Source organism: Phalacrocorax aristotelis, chromosome 1 (genome assembly GCF_949628215.1).
Source record: "Phalacrocorax aristotelis chromosome 1, bGulAri2.1, whole genome shotgun sequence".
Lineage (NCBI taxonomy): Eukaryota > Metazoa > Chordata > Aves > Suliformes > Phalacrocoracidae > Phalacrocorax > Phalacrocorax aristotelis.
This window is the reverse complement of record NC_134276.1, coordinates 150,650,168-150,671,298: the sequence shown is the minus strand read 5'-3', so window position 1 is coordinate 150,671,298 and position 21,131 is coordinate 150,650,168. Positions and strand designations below refer to the sequence as shown.

The window sequence follows — 21,131 nt, the reverse complement described above, 5'->3', positions numbered from 1 at the left end:
CTAAATTAATAAACTAAACTTAACGTTTCAGGGTCCAGCAGCAACTCTGCTGCTAGCCAGGAGCTGCCTGCCTGTGCTCTGTCACCATTCGCCATCCCTCTGTGCAAACCCCACGCTGCAGAAGCATGAAAAAGCCTCTTCCATTTTTGCTAATGGAGAATGCCTCTGACTAGTACCTGTCATGGGGACAAACAGTCCTGAGGATATTTGGGATGAGCAGTAGAATACCCTGTTACTGAGGTGAATTTAAAATGCTTAGACATTTCTAGTGAAACATGCAGAATGTCCCATTTGTGCTGAATCGACAGAAACTGCAAACGCTTTCCAGCTCAGACCAGCTCCAGGGCTGGTAACCATATTCTGGCTGGTGAAGTCCCTGGTGGACTAAAGGAGTGTGAGGAACAGAGTGGGAGCCCTTCCTTCAGCCTTAATTTGCCGTACTGGTGGCTGGGAAAACAGCTCCAAACTCTGAAACAGGTGGCCAGACTATCATAGTCTGGGCCAGGGACAGAACTTCTTAGGGACATGCTTGTGGCAAGTCCATGCATTGGTCCCTCAGCTGTGAACCATCAAGGTCCCATTGTGATACCCTTGGATTTGAAGCACTGAGTGACCAGGGCTGCCACCACAGCATAACTGTTGGCGATGGACTGTGCTGGTTCTTGCTCAGAAGAACAGCTGTGGTGGCCACAAGGTGACCTGATAGAGTTGGGGCACAACTGCTTGCAAGAATTTAGTGTATTGCTCATGTCAGGAGTGGCAAAGGGTCCTGATATAGCAGAGACTTCATCCAGGTCCTCATTTTTCCCCCATCCCTGGCAAAGAATGACATTCTTCACTAGCTCCACCTTCCTGATGTAGTGTCATCAAAGAGGATGGAGTTAAAGCATATAAAAAGCAGTGGTGTGAAGTACAGGGTGCAGGGAGGGGGTGAATCAGAACATTGGCTTGGAAAATATGGGATGGAAGGAGGTTTGAGGCCTCCCAGCTAGTGTTGAATCAGGGCCATTGTGCTGGACTCGGGCTTGTAGAACTGGGTCTCAAGGGGAAAGGCAACTAAAGAGACTGCATGACCCACACCCAGGATAAACCTACTTCCTCTGCCAGTGCTGACTGGCACTGCTTGCTGGCCTGAACTGCACACTTAAGCAGTAATCCTGGGCCAAACTGCGCCGCGGTGGCACTCACACGAGCAGCCTGTGCATCGGGAGGTAAGCGGTGGGAAGTGCACCAGGTTTAGTCGCTTCAGAGCCACTTTTGCAGTGCAGTATGGGCTAAGTCACTAACAGAAGCTCAGTTTCTGCTTGCATTCTTTCATGAACATCTGCAATTTGACTTGCTCTGAGTTAACCTCATCACGTGCACCGAGCTGTATTTTTAAACTGTGCTAAATTGGCGCAAGTCCCCTGCACAGACCATCTTAAATCAGTTTCTTGGCACAGGCTAAATGAAAAGAAGCCACTTTAAAATCTCCTAACTTCTGCATAGAGACAAGACCTATGACAGAGATTATGCTTAAGCCTACTGCCACTTAATTTGCTTGGAAGCAATGAGGCTGCAGCAGTACTGAGAAGTTCAGAGGAGCCCAGTAGCATGTACATCATCAGCAAACCGCTTGGGTTGAGCCTCTGCATGCACATGCTGGACATCAAAACGTTATCGGCGCTCTGAGAGTCTGGTGGTCAGGGATTAGTAAACAGTCAGAGGAGCTGATAACAAATTGCAAACTTTATAGCAAAGAGTGAGTTAATTCCAGGCTGTCGTTGCTACCATCTGCACTTCCAGAAAGACTTTGTCAGACATTTGGCAACCAGTCCTTCTGAGTAGCAAAGGCAGCCGCCGTGCCTTGTTATGAACTATGCAGCAATTTTGAACCCTTTCCCACCAGCAGAAATCGTAGATAACTGCACCCAAGTCAGCGGATTTACTATGGAACATGAGACAAAATCTGCCACTTAGTTACAAATACAAAACACAGAATTTAAACAATTATCCTGTAAAATATCCTCTGTGTACATTACCATGCAGTCAAGAAGAAACTTTTCTGAGCTACAGAATTCTAGAAATGGTCCTTCTAGGCTGCATGCCTTGGCTGGAACTATTTCTGGCTTAATTAAAGGCTATTAAACCTGTGGTGATGTCCATAAAAGCAGAAGCCTTTGCAAACACAGAGAGGAACGAGATGCTGAAAGCAGTGAAAAATCTGTGGAAGCAAACGTGTCTTCTCACCACCTCTGAAAAGCAGATTTGCATGATGAGTGCAGTCTGAATACATCGTGCCTATATTCCAACAGCAAGTCTCAACTTCCCAGAAAGCAGGAGAACTTGGGAAGCAGAAACAGGCTCAGTACCGCAGAGCCAGAGGTGCAGAGTCAGGCATTAGATCCCCAACCATTAATTCCTCTGCACATATCCCTGAATACATTTGTGCTCAATTGCTCTCTCACAAAATGTCTCCTTCTCTCCATACTTTTTGCATACACCAGCCTTGGCAAGCAGTCAAGAAAACGTTAACATCTCTGGCAAAAATCTACAGCCCCTTCTTAACATGTGCAATCCATTTCTTCCAGCCCCAATAGTATTCTTCCACCCAACTACTCCCACCCCCCCGCCCCCGGACACTCATTTTTTTCATCCGTAGTCACTCTCTCTTCCTCTTCTTCATACAGTAAGACACATTCCAACTGTCTCTACTTCTCTATCTCTGTCTCACACATACGTCTTGCTGGGCAGAGAGCAAACTGGTGAATACAAGCTAGATATGGAAGCTGGGAGATACAAACACAGCCACAGTCTGGAGTCTGTCTGGAGGGATTTCTAACTAGCCTGTAGGAGCGGATTTATGAGCCAGAGCATACACTTATCAGCTGAGCTGCTTGAAAGTAATTCTGCATTATCCTGGAGCTGGGCTGGGATTCATCAGAAGGAGCTAAGCCACAGGGTGTGGAAAAGACAACTTAAGTTGCCTTTTAATAGCTAAAGTCTACAAGACCTGTACAGTTTTTCCTGCAAGAAGGCATGGGTTGGTCTTTGGTTTTGGTGAAAAGAACGGGGCAGCTGGGAACTAAAATGCTTTATGATCATGCCATGGTACACAGACTACAGTCCCATCCATACCACAGTAACAAGTTTTCTCTGTGCCTGCAGTCACTGAGGTGGCTGGTGTGTTCCTTCTTTTACTGACTTCTCAGTGACAGACCTTCAAACACCAGCTCAGTCAGCTAAACAAGCAGCAGCATCACTGGCTTCTTTGCAGAGCAGGGAGGTAGAGCCACGCACTGGCTTGCCCCTGTCACACCTTTCTGCACGTTCACCATTGTCCAAAAGGCGGAAAAAATCTTTCCTAGCCTGGGATTTCTAGCTAAATCCTCCTGTTTTTGCTGCTAAGTGGTTCTACTTACAGTGATGGAAGACAGCCTTGGCTGGAAAAGTTGCATGACACACAGTGAAGATGGAGCCATGTGACAGTTTCACACGATGGCAGCAGTGTGAAGAGATGAATTTGCACACAGCAGTCATGGAGGTGATGGAGGACAGAGATGAAGAAAGCACAAAAGGAAATGGTGATGAGTAGGGCAGCACTGAGAACCTTCCTCCCTTTTTCTCACATCTCCTTAAGCAAAGGCTAAATCAAACTGCAGCCATTTAGCATCCACAGCAGGTGCCTGCAGGAACACCAGGTCTGCCTGTCCTCCAGAAAGAGCAGTCCCTCCTGCACTGCCACAAATAATGCTCTTGCTCGTCTGACTTTTCCCCACCGATTTCTGCATGGGGCAACAACTGTTATCTTGATGTGTGCTAAGCAGCAGCCAGGGCCACACAGAGGATACCTGCAACTTCTCTGGTGATCTTTTTTAGAGGAGGTGAGCAGGACCTAAACAATACCCAGACACTGGGCTGGTTCCCTGACTAGAAGGAAATTTTGCTTCCTAAAAATGACCGTTTCCCCATCACACCAGGACAGTTCAGTGCAGAAGCCTCCACCCCACTGTTACCAGGGAAGGTACTACTGCCTCCACCAAAAGCACCAGTAGTGCTGAATAATTAGTGAGGATGTAATAACAGCACCTACCTGGCTGTGCAGAGCACTCCTCACCTTTCCCTTTGGGTCACCTCAGGGCTGTTAACATCCCCCCTGCCTGTGGACTCCCAGGATATTTTTAGCAGGCAGCACTGCAGCTGCTGAGCAGGTCACTGGATTTCAACCCAGACATACCCCTCTGCTGCACTGACCTGCTGTGCAACCATCTGCCATCATCTTCTGTCTTCCAGAGGCGGTCCAGTGGACAAGTGAAGACCCTCCATGTGTTATTGAACCTCACAGGTTTCTGGCTAGCTTCCTGGGACCCCTGCTAGGCTCCAAAGAGCAAGCAGTGTGCTCTGAGCCGCACACACCTCGCCCTGACTGCTCTGGTGCTGTGGCAGCCTGAAATGGATGTGGGAGTGGGAGGAGATGGGGTGCTGGTGGGACTGGGAAGCTGGATTCCAGGGTGCATGGAGGGAGAGGTGGCGGGGCAGACGGTGGGCTCCTCGCAGGAGGACAGGCTTCCCTGTACAGCTTCTTCTGCCACCAGCGACTGTCACACTCACATGCTATGGGGTGGCTGGACTTTTGTGTACTCACCATCTGCCAAGTTGTCTGAGTGCCAGAAGCTACTCAAGTTAAACTCCAAAAGGAAGCTGTCAAAAGAGCAAGAACAGAGGATGCTTTTCCAGCAGCCTGGAAGGATGCAGGTGTCAGGGAGATGGCCCCGTCATGCGGCGAGTATCAGTTCTAAAATGTTTACTATGAATTTGCTGGCAGTGGAAATCTGAGGGGTTTTTTTTAAATTTTATTTTTTTTCCTTTCCACATGATAAGAGTGTAGCTCTGTATCATGGGATCTGTACTGTGGAATAACTGAATGGGCTTTTACCTGAAGTGCGCAGTGTGCGGGGGGCATTGCCAGTGAAGGAAGGACTGACTATGGCAGCCCCGAGGATCTCAGGGGATTCAGTCACCATAAGACCCAGCTGAGGAGCAGGCATGGACCGCCATCAGGGAGCTCGTACACTGGCTACACGGAGGTAACTGCACATTGCATTGAATTATTCTGAATTACGCTCAAGCCCAAGGAGCTGGATCTTTTCCACACCTTGCCTTCTGCACACCCAGCAAGCTGAGCAGCAACACTTTCATCCTAATTTGAACTTGAACTCCAATTCCCCCCAGCAGTTTGAGGTGAGCCCAAATCCGGAGCTTATTTCATGGTCTCCCCTCTCTGCTCCCTTGCCTGTCACTTAGACCTGAGCTCCTTGGCTTCCTTCAGCCTTTGCCTCCTGTGAAGAGAAGATGTGCATTCGCTCATCACAGGCAAAGGAGACAGGCAAGAGGACTTCACATCAAGGATTTGCATGTGGCCCCGGGAGACCTGAGTCCTATTTCTGACTCTGCCACTTTGTACTGAGTGACTTCAGGTAAATCCCAGACCCGCTCTGGGCCTCTGCCTCTCAAAATGGGAATAGTAATAGCTTTCTGTCTCCCAGGAGCAAGGCGCTGAGCTGAATGTCAGGAGAAGGCTGAGAGCAATGCCCTACGCGGGGGCCTCCGCTTGCAGCTTTCTCAGCTCTTGTCCCCATTGGTCTGAGCCTCCCAAACACCCCCGTCTTTTGGTACTCACATGAGGAAATCACTTATCAGCCATTTCACTGCAGCTAGAAAGGCATAAATTGGCTGGAGAACAAAAGAAGAAATTAGAAATACCATAAGGACCTGGTTAGAGAGTTTATAATTGTCATGCAGGACCCCACGTTTCAGACCAATTCCTTCCACTGATCAGAGCTCTTGAAGACAGGCTGGAAATTCAAGGTCTGAGCATCAGTGGAAAATGTTCAAAATACATCAAAAGCCAGTGGAGCTGCCATGCTACTAATAATATCTTCTCAGCCCTCCCGTCAGGGTCAGGGAGTTTATCACAAACATATGAAGGACTTTGAAGATGTAATTGCTTGATGATTTCTCTCCAGTATGGATGACCTTGAGAGCTCAGAGCAGAAGAGAAACACAGCTAAATGGGACACCACCAGTTTAGGATGCTTTTATATTCTGATAGCAAGTGGTGTTTCTGGGACAAGCAACAGCATTGCCCAGGATTTAGTATTATCTGCCATTGATTGCTTATGTTTAACTGTGCTTTCATCCAGCTTTTCCTCAAGATGGCATGACTTCTATCATCTTCCTGCTTTTCAGCTACAAATTGGAAATCCAGCATTGTCCCAGGGACAATTCATCTGCAGAGGATCCTGCTGCTTCTTTTCTTCATGGTAACCATATCTAATTTTCAGCTCTCCCTCTCATAATCATGCCCATATCCTCAAACCCCAAACAGATGCAGCAGCCACAGAACACAAGATAACCTTCCATTACTGCTAACTCACTTTTCTTCAACCAAAATAAGTCAGCAAATAATAAAATGTATAGATGGTTGGGAATTTGACTGATTTTTCCTTTGAACGATGCACACGAAAAATGCACTTTTCTTGATGTCTTTCTTTTCAAGGGTTTTGCTAAGAGGGGAAAGGGAGAGATGAAAGCTGAATGCTCCCCCTGTTATTCTCTTCCCAATTCACATGGTTTTTGGCAGCTCATATTTTGTGATATTTCTTTCAGTAATCAAAACTCTTGAGGATATGATCAAGCAGATATTTTCACTGCAATCACCGTAGTTTATCTATCCAAAGGTTGCCCAAACTGATATATTGTTAAAAATGTTACACATTATTAAAAAGTAATATTTTGTGGAAAATTCTTTCACTGGAAAAAAATGACCATGTCATGCTGTAGGATGTACTTCCAGCACACGTATTTTAAAGCATCAGAAAAAATGATCGTAACAGCAATAAACACATCCCCGTTTACGGTTGCTTCGACTAGTTGATATGACCTGAGTGTTGTGTAATTACTTAGTTCTGCCTGTTCAAGGCCAGGTTAGGAAGGTAGAGTGGGATTAGATTATTTGTATCAGACTAAAGACAGGTTGCATTTGGGTATTGGCAGAACTATTCACTCTGATAGCTTATTCCCTGGGTTATCGGCATTTCTCGGCAGCTTTAACCCCTCTCTCTGTTGCTCCAAGCCCACTCCCTGAGAGGCCGACAGCTTTCTCCCAGATGCTCTGTTCCCTGACAGTGCAACTCTCCTTTTTGAGCTGCTGAGTAAAACCATGCTCTGTAAAAGCATTTCTCTTCATTTCAGCTGCAAGCTGGTTCTTCAGCTTTCAGGCGAAGCCTGGCATAGTCTTGTTCCTGTCCTCTCCCTGGTCCTTCCGATTTTCAGTGAGATTCTATATGCCAATAGAGAGCCAAATTGAAAACCACTGTCAGTGGCCGTCACTGCCTCAGAAATTTGCCTTAGATGCGTTTGGACATTCCCATCACTTGAAAGCAAGCAGCTACTAAGCTTTTTTGGGGACTGTGCTACATCAAGGTGTTGGAGGCATCCTAGGAGAAAGCCTCTGTAGCCAAACCCAGACAGAGCTGCGTGCTAACAGATACATACGCTGAGCAGAGGCCGGGCACCGCTGTGGTGGTGGTAGGGTACTTTGCACATTGCTTGATAATCATACATGGTCACCCTGCAATCAACACAAAACAAAGCAAACAGTCCAAAGCAAGCAATGCAACTGCCTACAGGACGCACACGTCAGCGTGCACTACTTTTTCTATAAAAGTTTCTGTATGGAAGAACTAAAGCAGTGGCCTGCTTACACATCTTTGCTGTTTGGTCAGTGCTGGATTTTGCAAAGTGAGAAATACGGGCCCCGGATTAATGTAACTGGGTCAGTGCAGGAGGAAATATGTCCCTAGTTTCAGATGGTGAAGGAAAGCAGGCTGTGAAGCAGGATAATTATAATTGTAGCTACCTCAGGTCCCCCTAGTTCCTGTTTTCAAGACACTGAAACTGTCAAGTCTCTTTTGACATGGGCTGGGGGAGCAGAGTGAGACAAACAGAGGTATTTTTAGGAGAGAGAGAAATGTGCTCAGCCAACTGCAACGCCACATCTGGGGGGCTCTCAGACAGCTGCTCATAGAAAGGCTTTCCAAGTGGCAAGAGGAACTGAAGCACTTTACCCAAAACGCCAAGAAGTGTTTCCCATAGCATCTTGCCCTGGAAAAGACAGAGGAGCAGCCGTTTTCTGGCAAAATGGAGGTCAGGAGTTACTGTCTCTCTCAGTACTTTGCATCAGGTGGAAGAGCAGGAGATGAGGAGAAACAGGGTGTGTGGTGATGATGGCTGAGAGAGTCAGGGGAGGGAGCAGGTAGCTAAAGGAGCTCTTGTAGCCAAATAAGAGAGCCACATGCACCAGCACATGCATTTTCCCCTGCTCAGTGGTGTTGTTTATGGGGACCAATATGCTCTGACCCACACACCAGCTGAAGAAAGAGAAGTACAGTGCGGAGATCCCCCACTTACCGCCTGAACATGCCCATGTTTAGCAGCTGGGTCATTACTGAGCCATCCACTGCACCAAAAAATTTTCCAGTCTGCAAGCACAAGAAAGGAAAAAACCAGAATAAACTGTCAATGGTAAAATTTCCAAATGTTCGATGGCTCCAGCCCATCCAGTCTGTCTGGAGGCCTACTACACATAATGAGTGTTTTATAAGGAGGTAACGCCGAGCTTTGTCCTTTGGCTGGCTGGAAAGCTTGAGGGAGGACTTCCCCCATCACCAGCTGGGCATCCTGCACCATTCCTACCACGCTTGGAAATGATTTAGCCCACGTAAATCCCTGCAGCTTGCAACAGAAAAAGGCAGACTCTCAAGCTGCAGAGACCCAGGCACATTAATTCACTGTGAGCCTGGGCTCTCCTGTGGGTTTTTGTGAATTCACGTTCTCTGGATCTGAACGCCTGAGTCTCTTCTGCTTGAGGCTCTCTGCTAGCCCATGGCCGCAGTGGCTTCGGAAACATTTGCTCCCCTGCTGCCTTAGACAAACTGACTCACCACGCGTAAGTGAACCATACACATTTATCTAGGTAGCAAACACAATTTTACCACTCACTGCTGTGCAAGTTCTGAGCAGGCAGTAACTCAAACAACACAATACACACTGACCCATCCCGTTAGCTTACACACTATGCACTGACATGGCCACAGCTGTGCTAGCACTGACTCCACACTAGCAAAAGTGGCATTTGGGGGGGCAACAACCCCCAAATCCCACTTGCATGCCTGGACTAAAAGTGGAGGTCGTGACCCTCTGGTCCCATTTATGTTTTAGAGTCAATAACCTCAAATACAGTCCCAATCCCAAATCTGGGAACTGCTGCTCAAAAGACTCCTTCAAACAAATAACAGTTTTGGCTTTCCTGATTACTACACCATGACAATTCTGTTGCAGAAATACTTCAAATCTGCCAAGTCCACTGCTTTGTTTGCAAGCAAGTAAATAAAACACTCATAAATAATAACAACGCAGATACGAGCTGTCCTCCATCTATTTTCCTGGCTCATGGGTCTTGACACAGTAAATAAATAGCTCCCGTATGTTATGGAACCATTCACACAGTTGGGGGGGGGCATTTTACTTTTCCACTGATAAGGCTAGCAGTCGTTTAGCATGTATTAGCAGATGACAGATGAATTCATTTATTTGAGTGGGGCATTTCCACTAAAAAACCCCCCTTAGGCAGATTTACCTAAGATCGCATGCTAACAATCTAACAGTAGTGTTACATGGTTATGAGCCTCTCCCCAACAGGCTTTAGAAGGTGTTTCACTGTATAAATCGATACATAACATCAACTCCCTTCGAGCATTTAGGCTATAATCGTCTCAGACATAGTCAAATGAGTCTGAGCGAGTGCTAACTTTTTTTCACCTCCCTTGCTCTTTCAATCTGATTAGGGCGGTGAGGAGGCCAGCTGCTTCCATTTAATACCAGTCTGCAGCCACAGCAGGAGCCAGAGCAGTGGGATTTAATGCAGTGCAAGCTCAGCCAGTGTGGCAAGGGCAGAGGGCCACTGCAGGTCTGTAAATGGGGCCCACCCTGTCCAGAGATGCTGATGTCTGACCAAATTTCTCCAGGTAGGATGTCATTCCTATAGGTACAATTACGAGGAGCTACTAGCGTAATCAAGAGCAAGGCCCAGGGAATGTGTTCAGAAAAGCATCATCAAACTGGCCTTTAACACTGAATCAGACTTTCAAAGCTTGGTGCTGTTTTAGGTATCCTGTGCAGGTAGTAACACAGGAAAGCATCACTTGGCAGAAAACAAAGCAGTCCTGTACCAAAGCGACATTTTGCAAAGCAGCTCTCATTACAGCTTGCTTCCTCCAGTGACTGGCTGCTGCTCTCCCAGACATCCCTCTACTTTGTTTCTCCTAATTCCCAGCTCTGGGCAGGTTTCCACAGCCCTTGCAATTTCAGAGTTTCACAGTACAAAGCATTGCCTCTGACATCCTGCGTGACACATGCTGTACCACATCCCCCTGCAGCTGAGAGCGTACAAGTACATATGCAGGCTATGCACAGGGAAGAGATGCATCTTGGAGCACACATATGGCTTGCAAGATACATCACTGCTCACAGATGTGTATGTGTCCATGCTTTGCTGGCTCCCTGAGCAATCTGTACTTTTGGCACACACAAAAGCTGTAGAGAAATAGGATCTACCAAATCGGCTGGGCTTCCCTGCATGGCTCAAACAAAGCCAAACCTTACTTCTCCACAAGATCTGCCCATCCTGATGGGATCTTGGCCTTTCAGCTGCCACCCTGCATCTTGTTCTTGCAGTCCCACTTGGGCAGAACTTGAAAATATACCCTGAAAGATGCCTCAGGGAGAAGGCAGCAGTCCTAGAGAAAGAGGTTTAGTGAGAGAGGGAACATCTGCATGCAGTAGGTGGAGTGAGCTCCACACCTGTGATCCACAGCCGTGCCCCTGGCTGGCAACAAAAGGCAGCTGAAAACCCAGAGGTGGTCATGGGGCCGTGGCTTCAAACAGCAGCAGAATGCTTGGAGAAGCCCTTGCTGCATCGTAGCCTGGGCCTGCCACTTGCTTTCCCCTCCTCCCCTGCCCTAGATCGCCTGGTCCTCTCCCTCACCCTCTCCTTCCCCTAGCTCTGGCTGTTAACTCTTTGCTCCCTCCGTGTTGAGTCTGGATGGGGGATTAGCCTGAATTAAGAGATTACCCATTCTTCCCCAAGTAATCCTTCAGGGAGCTTCCAACACGTCACTCATTAAAATCCTGAGTCCCTCTTTCTTCTGTGGTGGCTTCTGGCTGCCAGTAAGCTTCCTGCTGCCTTCAGGCAGAGGTTATTAGAGCCAATCCCCCATCCTGATCCCCCACGCCAAGGGCAGAGAGGAGCAAAGCCTGAGTCAGGCTGTCCTCACCCCATTCGTGTGTGAAGCTGCTCTGGTGTGCTCACCTAGGGAAGGAGGTGAGGGCATTAGGCAGCCCTGGGCAGGCAGCAGGCTGAGCGCACTGTAAAGCATGGCAGCCCCAAAGGAGCAAGCAGAGAGACAGAGCAAAACATCTCGGAGCCCCAGGAGCAGGTCTCCAGTGCCAGGTGCTTGTCTGGGGTCTATAAGGACATAGGCACTTTGGCACCTCTCCACTATTCTTATCTTGCACTTTGCCCTGGGAAGCAGGCATTTTGGATGTGAACGCTCCTCGGGTGCCTTCATCAGGGAAGAAGGATGCACATGGGCCCTGCTTGTGCTGGAGCCGCCACAGCCTACGCTTGCCTGTGCACCCTCACTCCTTTGGCATCCAATAAGCTCCCTCTTGTCCCAACCAGTGGGTCAGAACAGCCAGCATGTGGGCAGGCTTCCCTTCTCCCTGCTGCTGGGCTGAAACGCTCACCTGGGCAGCTGAGCTACTCTTTCTGGTCCTGGTGTCAGGTATGAGATGGGGAGGGAGGACAGCAAACTAAGTGACTTCTCCGGAAAGGCAAAACCCCCACAAAAATCCAGGTACAGGACATTTTTTTGCATTACGTTAAAGGATGCACTGAGGGAAGAGTATGGGATTCGAGAGGGAAGGCCACATAGCAGGAAGTGATCCATGCAGCAACATCCAGGTGGCAAGGCTATGAAACTGAGTACTGCTGCTGCTGCTGTCTTGAATTCCCTGTAAGGTTTAACGGTGTGGACATTCATGGTCCCACTGGCAAATAAAAGCAGCAACTGGAACGAGATAAAGAAATCAGAAGAAAGGTAGTGATGAATTCTGTGAGATCAGGGGAGGTAACAGCTGGAGGAGACGACAGCTCTGGTGCCTGCCAAAATGCCTGATCTTGGAAGCATGTGGATAATGTTTGTAATTTACCCAAAACCAGAATAATGCCATGTTCCTGCTAGTCAGATCTTTCAGAGACAAGCTTTTTGAAAAACGAATTTTCCGTAAGATGCAGAAAAAATATGGAACCCAGGAGGGCGGTGCTGAGGATGAACAGTAGACGTGGTACCTAAAGGGTGTAGCTGCCTTTATCTATGGACACATGCCACAGGACTCAGTAAAGCAGCTTTGAAAATGCCATGGGGGTTAGAGGAGGAAACAGTGACTCCTAAGACTACCAGCCCATCCTGAACATGCAGCAGGACCTGGCCTCTTGGAGTAGGGAGCCAATACAACTTTACAGCATTTCCCTCCCTTATTTTTCAAGTTTTCTTTGTCTTTTTTTTTTTGTCTTTTTTTTTTTTTGACACCCCATATCATTGAAGGGGAACTTTTACTGGAATATTCAGTGTGCCAGGTAGGCTACTTTCCCGACAGAAAAGAGGCTGATTATTCCTTGCAATATGCCCCTCTTGATATCTATCTGTATCACCCCCTGGTGCCACTGTGTTGCTGATTCATTTTGCTTTGTGAGTCCCAGCAGTTCTCATCTTGGCCTCTCTGAACTTACCATGTAGTGCCTGCAGAATTCATGATCTCACCTTTTTCTTTTGCCAGCCTATTCTGAATATGCTAACCAACACAAGTCCAGATGGGAAACCATAGGACTCATATAGCTGACGCTTTCCATCTAAATATCCATCTAAAAATTCCTCTTCCTTCTTTTCTGTCCCAGCTACTTTAAGATCAATGCCACTACTTCACGCTTCACTCTTTAACCAGAAATTCTCTATAATCCTCTTGTAAGGGACTCTATTCAAGGCTTTTAGAAAAACTGAAATGCAGTAGGTCATCCATTCTCCCTTATCTCCTGATTTACTCACACTTTCAAAGAACTATAGCTGATAAGATAGGTTTTCTTCCTTTATAGAAGCTGTGCTGCTTCTCCCAATCACATCCATAGGGTGTTCTGTTACTTTATTTTTAATTTCCATTTCAACCTGTTTGTCACATGTTGAAGAAAGTGATTTCTGGGATTGGATCTACTGCCTTTTGGAAAGACACATACAGTATTTGTTAACTCCAGTTAGCAATTTTAATGAAACTCTGCACTTCTGTCAGTAACAAAACTGCTTCAATTCTCATTTCTTCTGTAAGCCCACTCTTCCCATTGACTTATTGCTTTGTAGTTTATGAGACTGTTCCAACACATCACTTTCTGACACCCAAATCTATGGCCTTTTATTATTTTGAAACAAATAGCTCTGTGGTAAATATACCAGAGAGCAGAAAAGTATAGCTAAACCATGCAGTGGCTGGTACCGTTGAATTTACCCAGACTTCATGGATGTCACATCACAAACTGTGCCCCTTCAGCTCCCTAGAAATGGTTGTGGAGGGGCTGGCAGCAGGAGGAAAGGAAGCAACTTTTGTTGCTTATATTTTTATTACTATTTTGAGTCTTTTTCCTTACTCCTTTCACCTCTGTGAGTCCAGTAAATCTTCCAGTTCTTCAGGTGTGCTCCTGTTTCCAATTTGCTTAAATGATTTCATCTTCATTTTTGCCTTTGGCGTTTTGCTCTTACCATCCCCTCAGTTTGCTTTCCTGAAGAATGCCTGCTTTGGCTTCAGAGGTGCTCAAAAGCGCTACTTCCTTCCCCTTCCCCTTCCCCTTCCCCTTCCCCTTCCCCTTCCCCTTCCCCTTCCCCTTCCCCTTCCCGCATCAGGGCACACCTGCCTTCTGGGACTGTCTCAGATCATCTCTCAGTAGCATCTGTGCCAAGGGAAAGGAGTCTAATTTCCTCACTTCTGATAAAAAGATATTTTGACTAGTTCCTTCCTTATCACTGCAAACTCCTTCCTTACCTAGGATGTACTGTCACTCTGCCGGGAGGCTTCCCCCTCACTGCACAGCTGAATTTAAATATACCACAGCCACCTTATTACACAATTGAAGTTCATTTGTTTTAACCAGCTCTGGTGGGTTATTTAGGAACAAGCCGAGCACACTCTTCTCCTTCTTTTATGCTCTCTTACCTCTGCAGGTCTTTTGGAAACGAGTATAAAGCCATTATTATCAATGAGGAAGCAATTCAGAATCTGCAGAGATGAAAGAGAAGCAACATTAAAGACAGCTTTTTCCATGGTTGTCTGGTAGGTACCGCTGTGTGCAAGACGGAGTGGTGTGGGCTTGTGCTTACAGCAACAGCCTCGGCATTTCCATGCCTAGCCCCACGGCTCAGCTACCACGGGTTTTACACAATTGACTTTTCCCTCTCTGCCTCCATTTTGAGGTATTTACTTTGTGAGCTGACTGTGACGGAGATTGTCTCTTGCCAGGGCTGTGTGCAGGCCTAGCAGGCTCTGAGCCACATTCAAGAAGACAAGGCATCCTGCAGGAAGCGACAGGATATTTGGAGAGAACTCCTCTTTAATAAAATGGTATCAAATGCCTTCCATCTTCAGATTTCAGAGTTTTATAACCACTCATGAAATAACCCTCTCCTCACCACTGAGTGTCATCAGTACTGGTCTTATTTTTATTTTGCAGAGCAGGAAATGGAAGCACATTAGATTAAAATGTTTAGGTCTCACAGCAAAAATTAGGATGCAGAGGAAATCCTGCATGAACATAGAAGGAAAATTCTCTGGTGATCTTCCTCTCCAGGGCAGAGGAACTCCTGTCCCAAATATGCCTGAGACCAAGGTTGAAGCAGTGGTGTAAATGCAAAGGGGGGTGTCCGGCACTAATGCCATGCTGACAGCCACTCTTTTTGGCAGTCCTGGGATGCCACTGAGACAGCTTTAGAGGAGAGGGACTCTCCTTAGAGTCACTGGCTGGAATCCCCATGCCCCTGCCCAGGCTCAGCTGACATCTCACAGCTGAAGGGAAGACCTAAACTGCAGGTTTGTCTCAACAGCATGAGGTCCTGCCCCAGCTGTGCAACCTCCTGTGAGGAAATGACAGGCAATACATTTTTTTGGGGGGAGACAGAAATCTCCACAGAGTATGTAGTCAATCATACCCATCACAGGTATAGAGAGGAAATCCGGGCAACTTACATCATCCTGACAGCTTAGCGGACAGGCACCATCCAAGGCACTGCACTGGAAAGGAAAAGCAGGGAATTAACTATGGCATAATCTCATTTTAGCGTCTCCCCGTTGAGACCGCTGAGCTAAAGGTCTCCATACCAGCGTCCCACAGACCTCTGCAATTTAGCTGGCGTTCCCACCAAGACAAGCTCTACAGCGTGCACAGATACCATGCCTGAAGTTGGCCACTCAGTGGCTCTACCTACTCCCCACCTCTCTGAGCAACAACCCCTTTGCTGAGGGCTCTGATCCTGCATGTGCCTCCCAGACACGCTTCCAGCAGTACCTACACACTTTGAGCAGAGGTGGCACTTGTAAAGAAAGGGGGCAGCGTCAACGTCCCTGGCTGCGAAAGCAAAGGTTATTGTGCACCAGTGAGAAACCAGCACGCATTTCAGCATCTGCTAGTATCTGGACTAAACACATGGCATGGTATTTTAGATCAGGATTCTTCTCAGGCAGGGATTTTTTTGTTGTTGTTGCTATTGGTTTCTTTATTCTCCAGACAGTTAATGATAAAATAGGATGTGAATGGTGCTTGTGTAGCCCAAGGCACCATCCATTTTGTTTCATTTAGGATTTCTGTGTACTGGACTTGACATGTGTTTCACAACACTGAAGTGGGTGGGGACTCGATGGGTTAAGTGGTGAGTAACAAAGCCCTTCAGGTGCTTATTGATTTCATAATTGTTCCAAGTTTGCCATGGCTGCATGTGTCTGTCTCTTTGTGTTACTTTTTAATGCTATTTTCTCTAGCAGCAGAGGAAAGAAAGATGACATGGTGTTGCCATTTCTGTACACGGGGTCCCCTTCCTGCCAGAGGTTTTCTGGGGTCAGGGAAGGACACTGATGTGTTGCGTAGCCTGTCTGCTCTCAGCCAGCTGCCCTTTATTTCTGCAAAACCCTTATACATAAACCCTAGCCCCCTTTCTGGATGATTCTCAGGAACAAGAGGTGAATTTGCCATTTCAAACCACAAGAAGACCATGACTTTCAGTTCAAATTTGTTTCTTCTCTTGAGTTTTGCAGAACAAACCCAATATTTTCAGGTTTCCAACCCTCTGCTCAGCTTCAGGGGAGGCTTGGAGATGCCTGATTTTGTTTCAAGCCCTGTGGCTTTGCAATACCGCGCGCTCATGCTCCAACCCTGACTGGCTTTTTGAAGCTCTAGGGATGACAGTTTAAAAACATGCCTTTACCCACAGTTGCAAGCATTGTCTCACCCTTGCCTCACCACAAAACAGCATCGGGTTGTTTTGCCACCTTGGATGTATGCACAGAGGTGGCCCTATACTTCACCCCTGGTGGGTTCCTTCCTTTGGTCAGCAGAGAAATACAGTCATGACGAACCACTATTATGGCCTTGGGGGATAAAAATACATAGCCCAGAGCTCGGAAATCAGAACAGAACCCAGGTGAACCAGAGTGGTTTCCCACAAGAAGGGCCTGTGTCTTCCTCAGCAGCATTAGGACTGAGTCTTGCTGCTGCTGCTCTTCCAGACCTGGAGAAGGTCCAGCAGTGCCCGGTGCTGGGCTGGACATGCAGCAGTGGGACTGTGGTGAGGAGACTGATGTGAAAGCACCAGCAGCTTGCAGGGAGCCCCTGGGGGTGGGGCAGAGCTGAACCTGAGCTCCCTGGTTGTTCTGAGACCACATCTACTGCCTTATGGGCACAGCTCCCTCCTCAGAGACCAGCCTACCTCATAGCATCGTCCTGCTGTTGGTGAGGTCTCTGGAATGCTGTGACCCAGAGCACTTTCAGCTTTGCCAAAGACACTTAATTACTGTGAAGACAAACACAGCCTATGACAGACTTGGACGGTCTCCAGTGCCTACAGACAAGGGACAGTGCCTATAATATGCTGGCACACAAACGACAAAATTACAAAGCTGAGCTGTGGCGAGGCACGCCGGGATGCCTCCCCATCCCCAGCTTTTGTCTACTTACATCACTGTCATTGGGCTGGGAGGCGGGAGGCACAGCGTGGACATCCAAAGCAGCACAGCATGCAGTGAAGCAGGACAGAGAGAGAAAACAAAATCTGTTAGTCATTCCTCTGTCAAACAGTGGTCATGTCCTGGGAAACCATACGCAGGTTTTTTTCATACCAGCACCTACCAGGGTGGCGGCATGCAGGCACTTGGCACACAGGCCTCCTTTCAGCTTCTTTAATAAGCCTTCCCAGTTTCACTTAACACCGATGAGGGCTTATTTGTGTGAGAACTGGCTGGGTATGGCTCTCAGGAGGTTTTTAAAAATGAAGCACTCTGCTGATGCTTCAGGATGTGCTCACGTGCTCTGCATAAGTCTTTTTAGCTCAGGTTAGGTTTATGTGATCTCCCACATGGGAGGATGCTCCTGCCACTGCAGCCAACTCTGGGCTTTTCTGTTTCCCACGTGTGCTTGCTCCCAGTGAGCAGCCTCCTGCCCTCCTCCTATCTTCTCTGTCATCCCCCTCTGATGACAGTTCCCTCTCCTGACAGCGGAGCCACTTCTGCTGTGTGCTGCTTCAGTCCCATCAGTCTCATCCCTCCAGTATACCTCCCTGAAAGCAAAGCCTGGGGGGGAAAGCCCCTGGGTGGTAAGTGAAAGGTGTTTCCCTTTTCCTGCCTCTCAGACCGGGGAGGTGTTCTAATTATTCCACTTCTCTCAGTCCAGCAAGAGTGCCCAAAATTAGGACAACACTAAAAGCTTATCCCTGGAGCAAATTATTTTTATTTTGGCAAGCTGGTAGCATTTTATTACCATTATCAAGATGATAGGAGAGGGCAGTAGATTTTTTTTCCATGTGCCCAAAATCATAGATTTCCACGAGGTTTCTGAAAGACTGAATGAGCACAAAACATATTTCCACAATTAAATGTGTCATATGCAGCAGAGCTAATGCCAGGCCAGGATGCTGACACTGTCAACACATCATTTGCGGAACAGACTCACGGCTCACACAGCATTAGTGCCGTCAAAGGATTACAGAAATGTGTGACTTCAAACTAATCTACTTCCTAAATCTTTTAATATGAATTTCACAAAAGCCCTCACCAAAATGCCATCGTACGTGATGCAGCATAGCATCGACCTAGCTGACAAAGAGCATTAAATTGTCTCTCTGCACTACTGCTGATGCTCCTACCTGTTGCATGGCCATCCAAAACTTGCGTTGGAGCAACTCCAGCTTAATTTGCACACCCACCGCTATGGGAAACAAAAAGGGGGGAGGATGAAAAGAGGAACGTGCGAGAGAGAGAAAGACAAACACAAGTTAGGAAAAGAGGGGTAAATATTTGCCTGAAGTGATGGGATGGAAATTGCAATTGCAACCTGCTTCCAAGCGTGAATGATAAGCACAGGGGGATCAGCGCTGAGTCAGACTGCCAAGTGAAAGTCAGAGGTTTAACAAGGTAGAGGAAAAGGGGACACTGGCTGCTGTACCGAGGTACTGACACCTCCCTCCCACTAAACACTATGGAGCTACAGATGAATTAACAACAACAAAATCCCACCAAAAAAAAAAAAAAACCAACCAGGAGAGTGAGCATGTGAGCTTTCATCTTTGTCTTTTCTAGAATTGCCTGGCCAGAGCGGATATTTCTGATCACCCCAGCCTCATATGCACCACACAGCATCAATCAGAAATAATGTAGGTCAGTGTGAGGAAGGGTTTCATTTGAAAACCCACCTGTCTCAAGGAGAGACCACAGTGATTTAGATTGCTCCTAAGCTACTACGAAAGCACAAAAATACGAATGGCACTTGATGGAAAAGTGTCGATTAGAAGTAATGCTTTGTTACCTGGTCCCAGCCTAGTGCATGCTCTGCTAAGCAAAAGTGTGTGTGTTTCTTAATGAAGTGCGTCCTAATTCCTTGGCTTAATTTCTCTTCTATTCCCAGCATCATGTTCCTGAAGTAAGGCATAGCTCCACAGGAGAAGAAACGGTGCAGGGTCTCCCCGACAGAATAACCTATCTGTCCCTGGGTAGGTTGCCTACAAGCACACATAATAACCAGCGCAGTCGTGTGCAGCCTGGCACGGTGACAGAGAACAATGGGGCTGTGTGTCAACTAGTTGAATCTAAGAGCGCTGCAGGAATTACAGCCTCAAGCAGGACCTTGAAATAGAATATAAAGTGCAAGTGAGGGAGAAAAAGAAGTACGGAGAGGGAGAGTTTGAGCCTTTTTTCGCAACCACCAATATCGGGTGGATGAAGTGTTGCTTTTTCTACAGATTCCCTCTGAATTAGCAGGAGCTTCAAAGAGGGAAACAGATCCTTTAAATCTGAATCATGCCGTGTGGGTGCTTTTAAGTTAACAGTATGATCTGATGCTCTAATTCAGATGGGTATGAATTAAAAGTGGAGTATGCAATGGTATATCTTCTTGCAGCACATACAGAGACCCTGGCACCTGGCATCAGCTCTGCCTTTTATACCAGTGTCCTCGTCACATTCCCACTGCTGCTACATCTTACAAAATCCCATTCACAGGCCCCTTTCTTATCCAGCTCTCCCTGCTGTAGACTGAATCTGACTGCCTGTACATGGGGGAAAGGAATGATTATGTAGAGCTGCCTTGCCCTAAGCCTAGCAGAGCACAAACCAGACAAGACGAAGAATGCAGACAGAGGAGGAAGGATGGGGCTGAGTCCAGCCTGGGTGAAGATTCATCAGCTTCAGCGGGGCTACTGCAGGCATGGTTTGGCTTGGTGCCCCTGCTGGCAAATCAGCAGTCCATGACAGAAGGCAAACAGTGCTGTTGCTGCTGAGTCCGACAAGGCCCACGCATCTGATTTGGTATGTAGTTTTAAATAAATTCATCGTTATCCTTTAAAATCATCTCAGGAAAGAGTTATTCCCCTTATCACAGCAGATCACATCAATAGGACTGAGCACTACCCAGGACATACAGTTTTTATGAGACTTGAAGAGGAGTCGATACCTACAGAACTAACCTTGCAATGCAGAGACTTATTCAGTGGCTTGTGTTTTTGCAAGCAGGAACACCTAGCCTCAAATTGTTCTTCAAAGGGAGCTTAGCCACTGGTTGTGAATTCTTGCCTCTGCCCTGAAGGCATGAGTAACATGTACTAAACTCAGACAGAGTTGCCTGCAACATGAGGAAGGAGAGTACCTGGGGGCTCGCACTGGTGGTTGGCAGCAGGGACAGAAAGCAGAGTCTCCCAGATTTCTTCTTCCTCTTTCCACATCACTCACAGCCATATCTAATCCGTCTGTGCCATCTGTCAGCAAGCCTTGTCTTTTGGATGCAATCTTTGCAGCCCTAACATCTCTGTAGGGCTTGCACTTACTCATCTTCTCTGCACCAGCCCTTTCTTTCCTTCCCAGTGGTCCATCACCCATTTCTAGCTATTCCCCATGAAGCTGTGGTGAGCACCACTCACCTCCTCACATCGTGCCACAGTCTGAAGAGTTAGTTCACTGAAAGCAAAGCTAGGGACTATTCTGCCTTGCAGCTAAATTTGTCTGCCTGGATGGTCCCCATCACAGGGAACCATACTAGAAGAATTGCTCCATACTCCTGCCTGGCAGCACCACTCCTCACCAGTCGGTGTGGATTGGCAGCTCCCAGCAAGAACTGTGAGAAACTTCCATGCATTCAGGTGACCTGAGGAAGACATGGGAGCTGAGGAGAAACAGGCCACAACCACCTTCACAGTGCTAGTAACAAATAGTCAGCCAGGTGCCTTCAGGCTGCTGGT

At 47.4% G+C, this 21,131-nt stretch overlaps 1 protein-coding gene and 1 pseudogene across 1 annotated transcript in view; one reads left to right on the top strand and one right to left on the bottom strand.

Annotated features, from left to right (window-relative positions):
- CACNA2D4 (calcium voltage-gated channel auxiliary subunit alpha2delta 4) overlaps nt 1–21,131 on the bottom strand; it is a 132,844-nt gene that overhangs the window by 8,513 nt on the left and 103,200 nt on the right. Inside the window, exons 28-36 of the mRNA XM_075115745.1 lie at nt 18,549–18,610; nt 17,366–17,380; nt 15,385–15,429; nt 14,359–14,421; nt 8,452–8,522; nt 7,537–7,612; nt 5,660–5,712; nt 4,625–4,680; nt 3,402–3,422 (exon numbers count right to left, since the gene is read on the bottom strand). Of these exons, the coding sequence (XP_074971846.1) occupies nt 3,402–3,422; nt 4,625–4,680; nt 5,660–5,712; nt 7,537–7,612; nt 8,452–8,522; nt 14,359–14,421; nt 15,385–15,429; nt 17,366–17,380; nt 18,549–18,610 (462 nt within the window). The remainder of the gene's footprint in view (nt 1–3,401; nt 3,423–4,624; nt 4,681–5,659; nt 5,713–7,536; nt 7,613–8,451; nt 8,523–14,358; nt 14,422–15,384; nt 15,430–17,365; nt 17,381–18,548; nt 18,611–21,131) is intronic.
- LOC142051995 (uncharacterized) lies at nt 1,937–2,980 on the top strand (annotated as a pseudogene).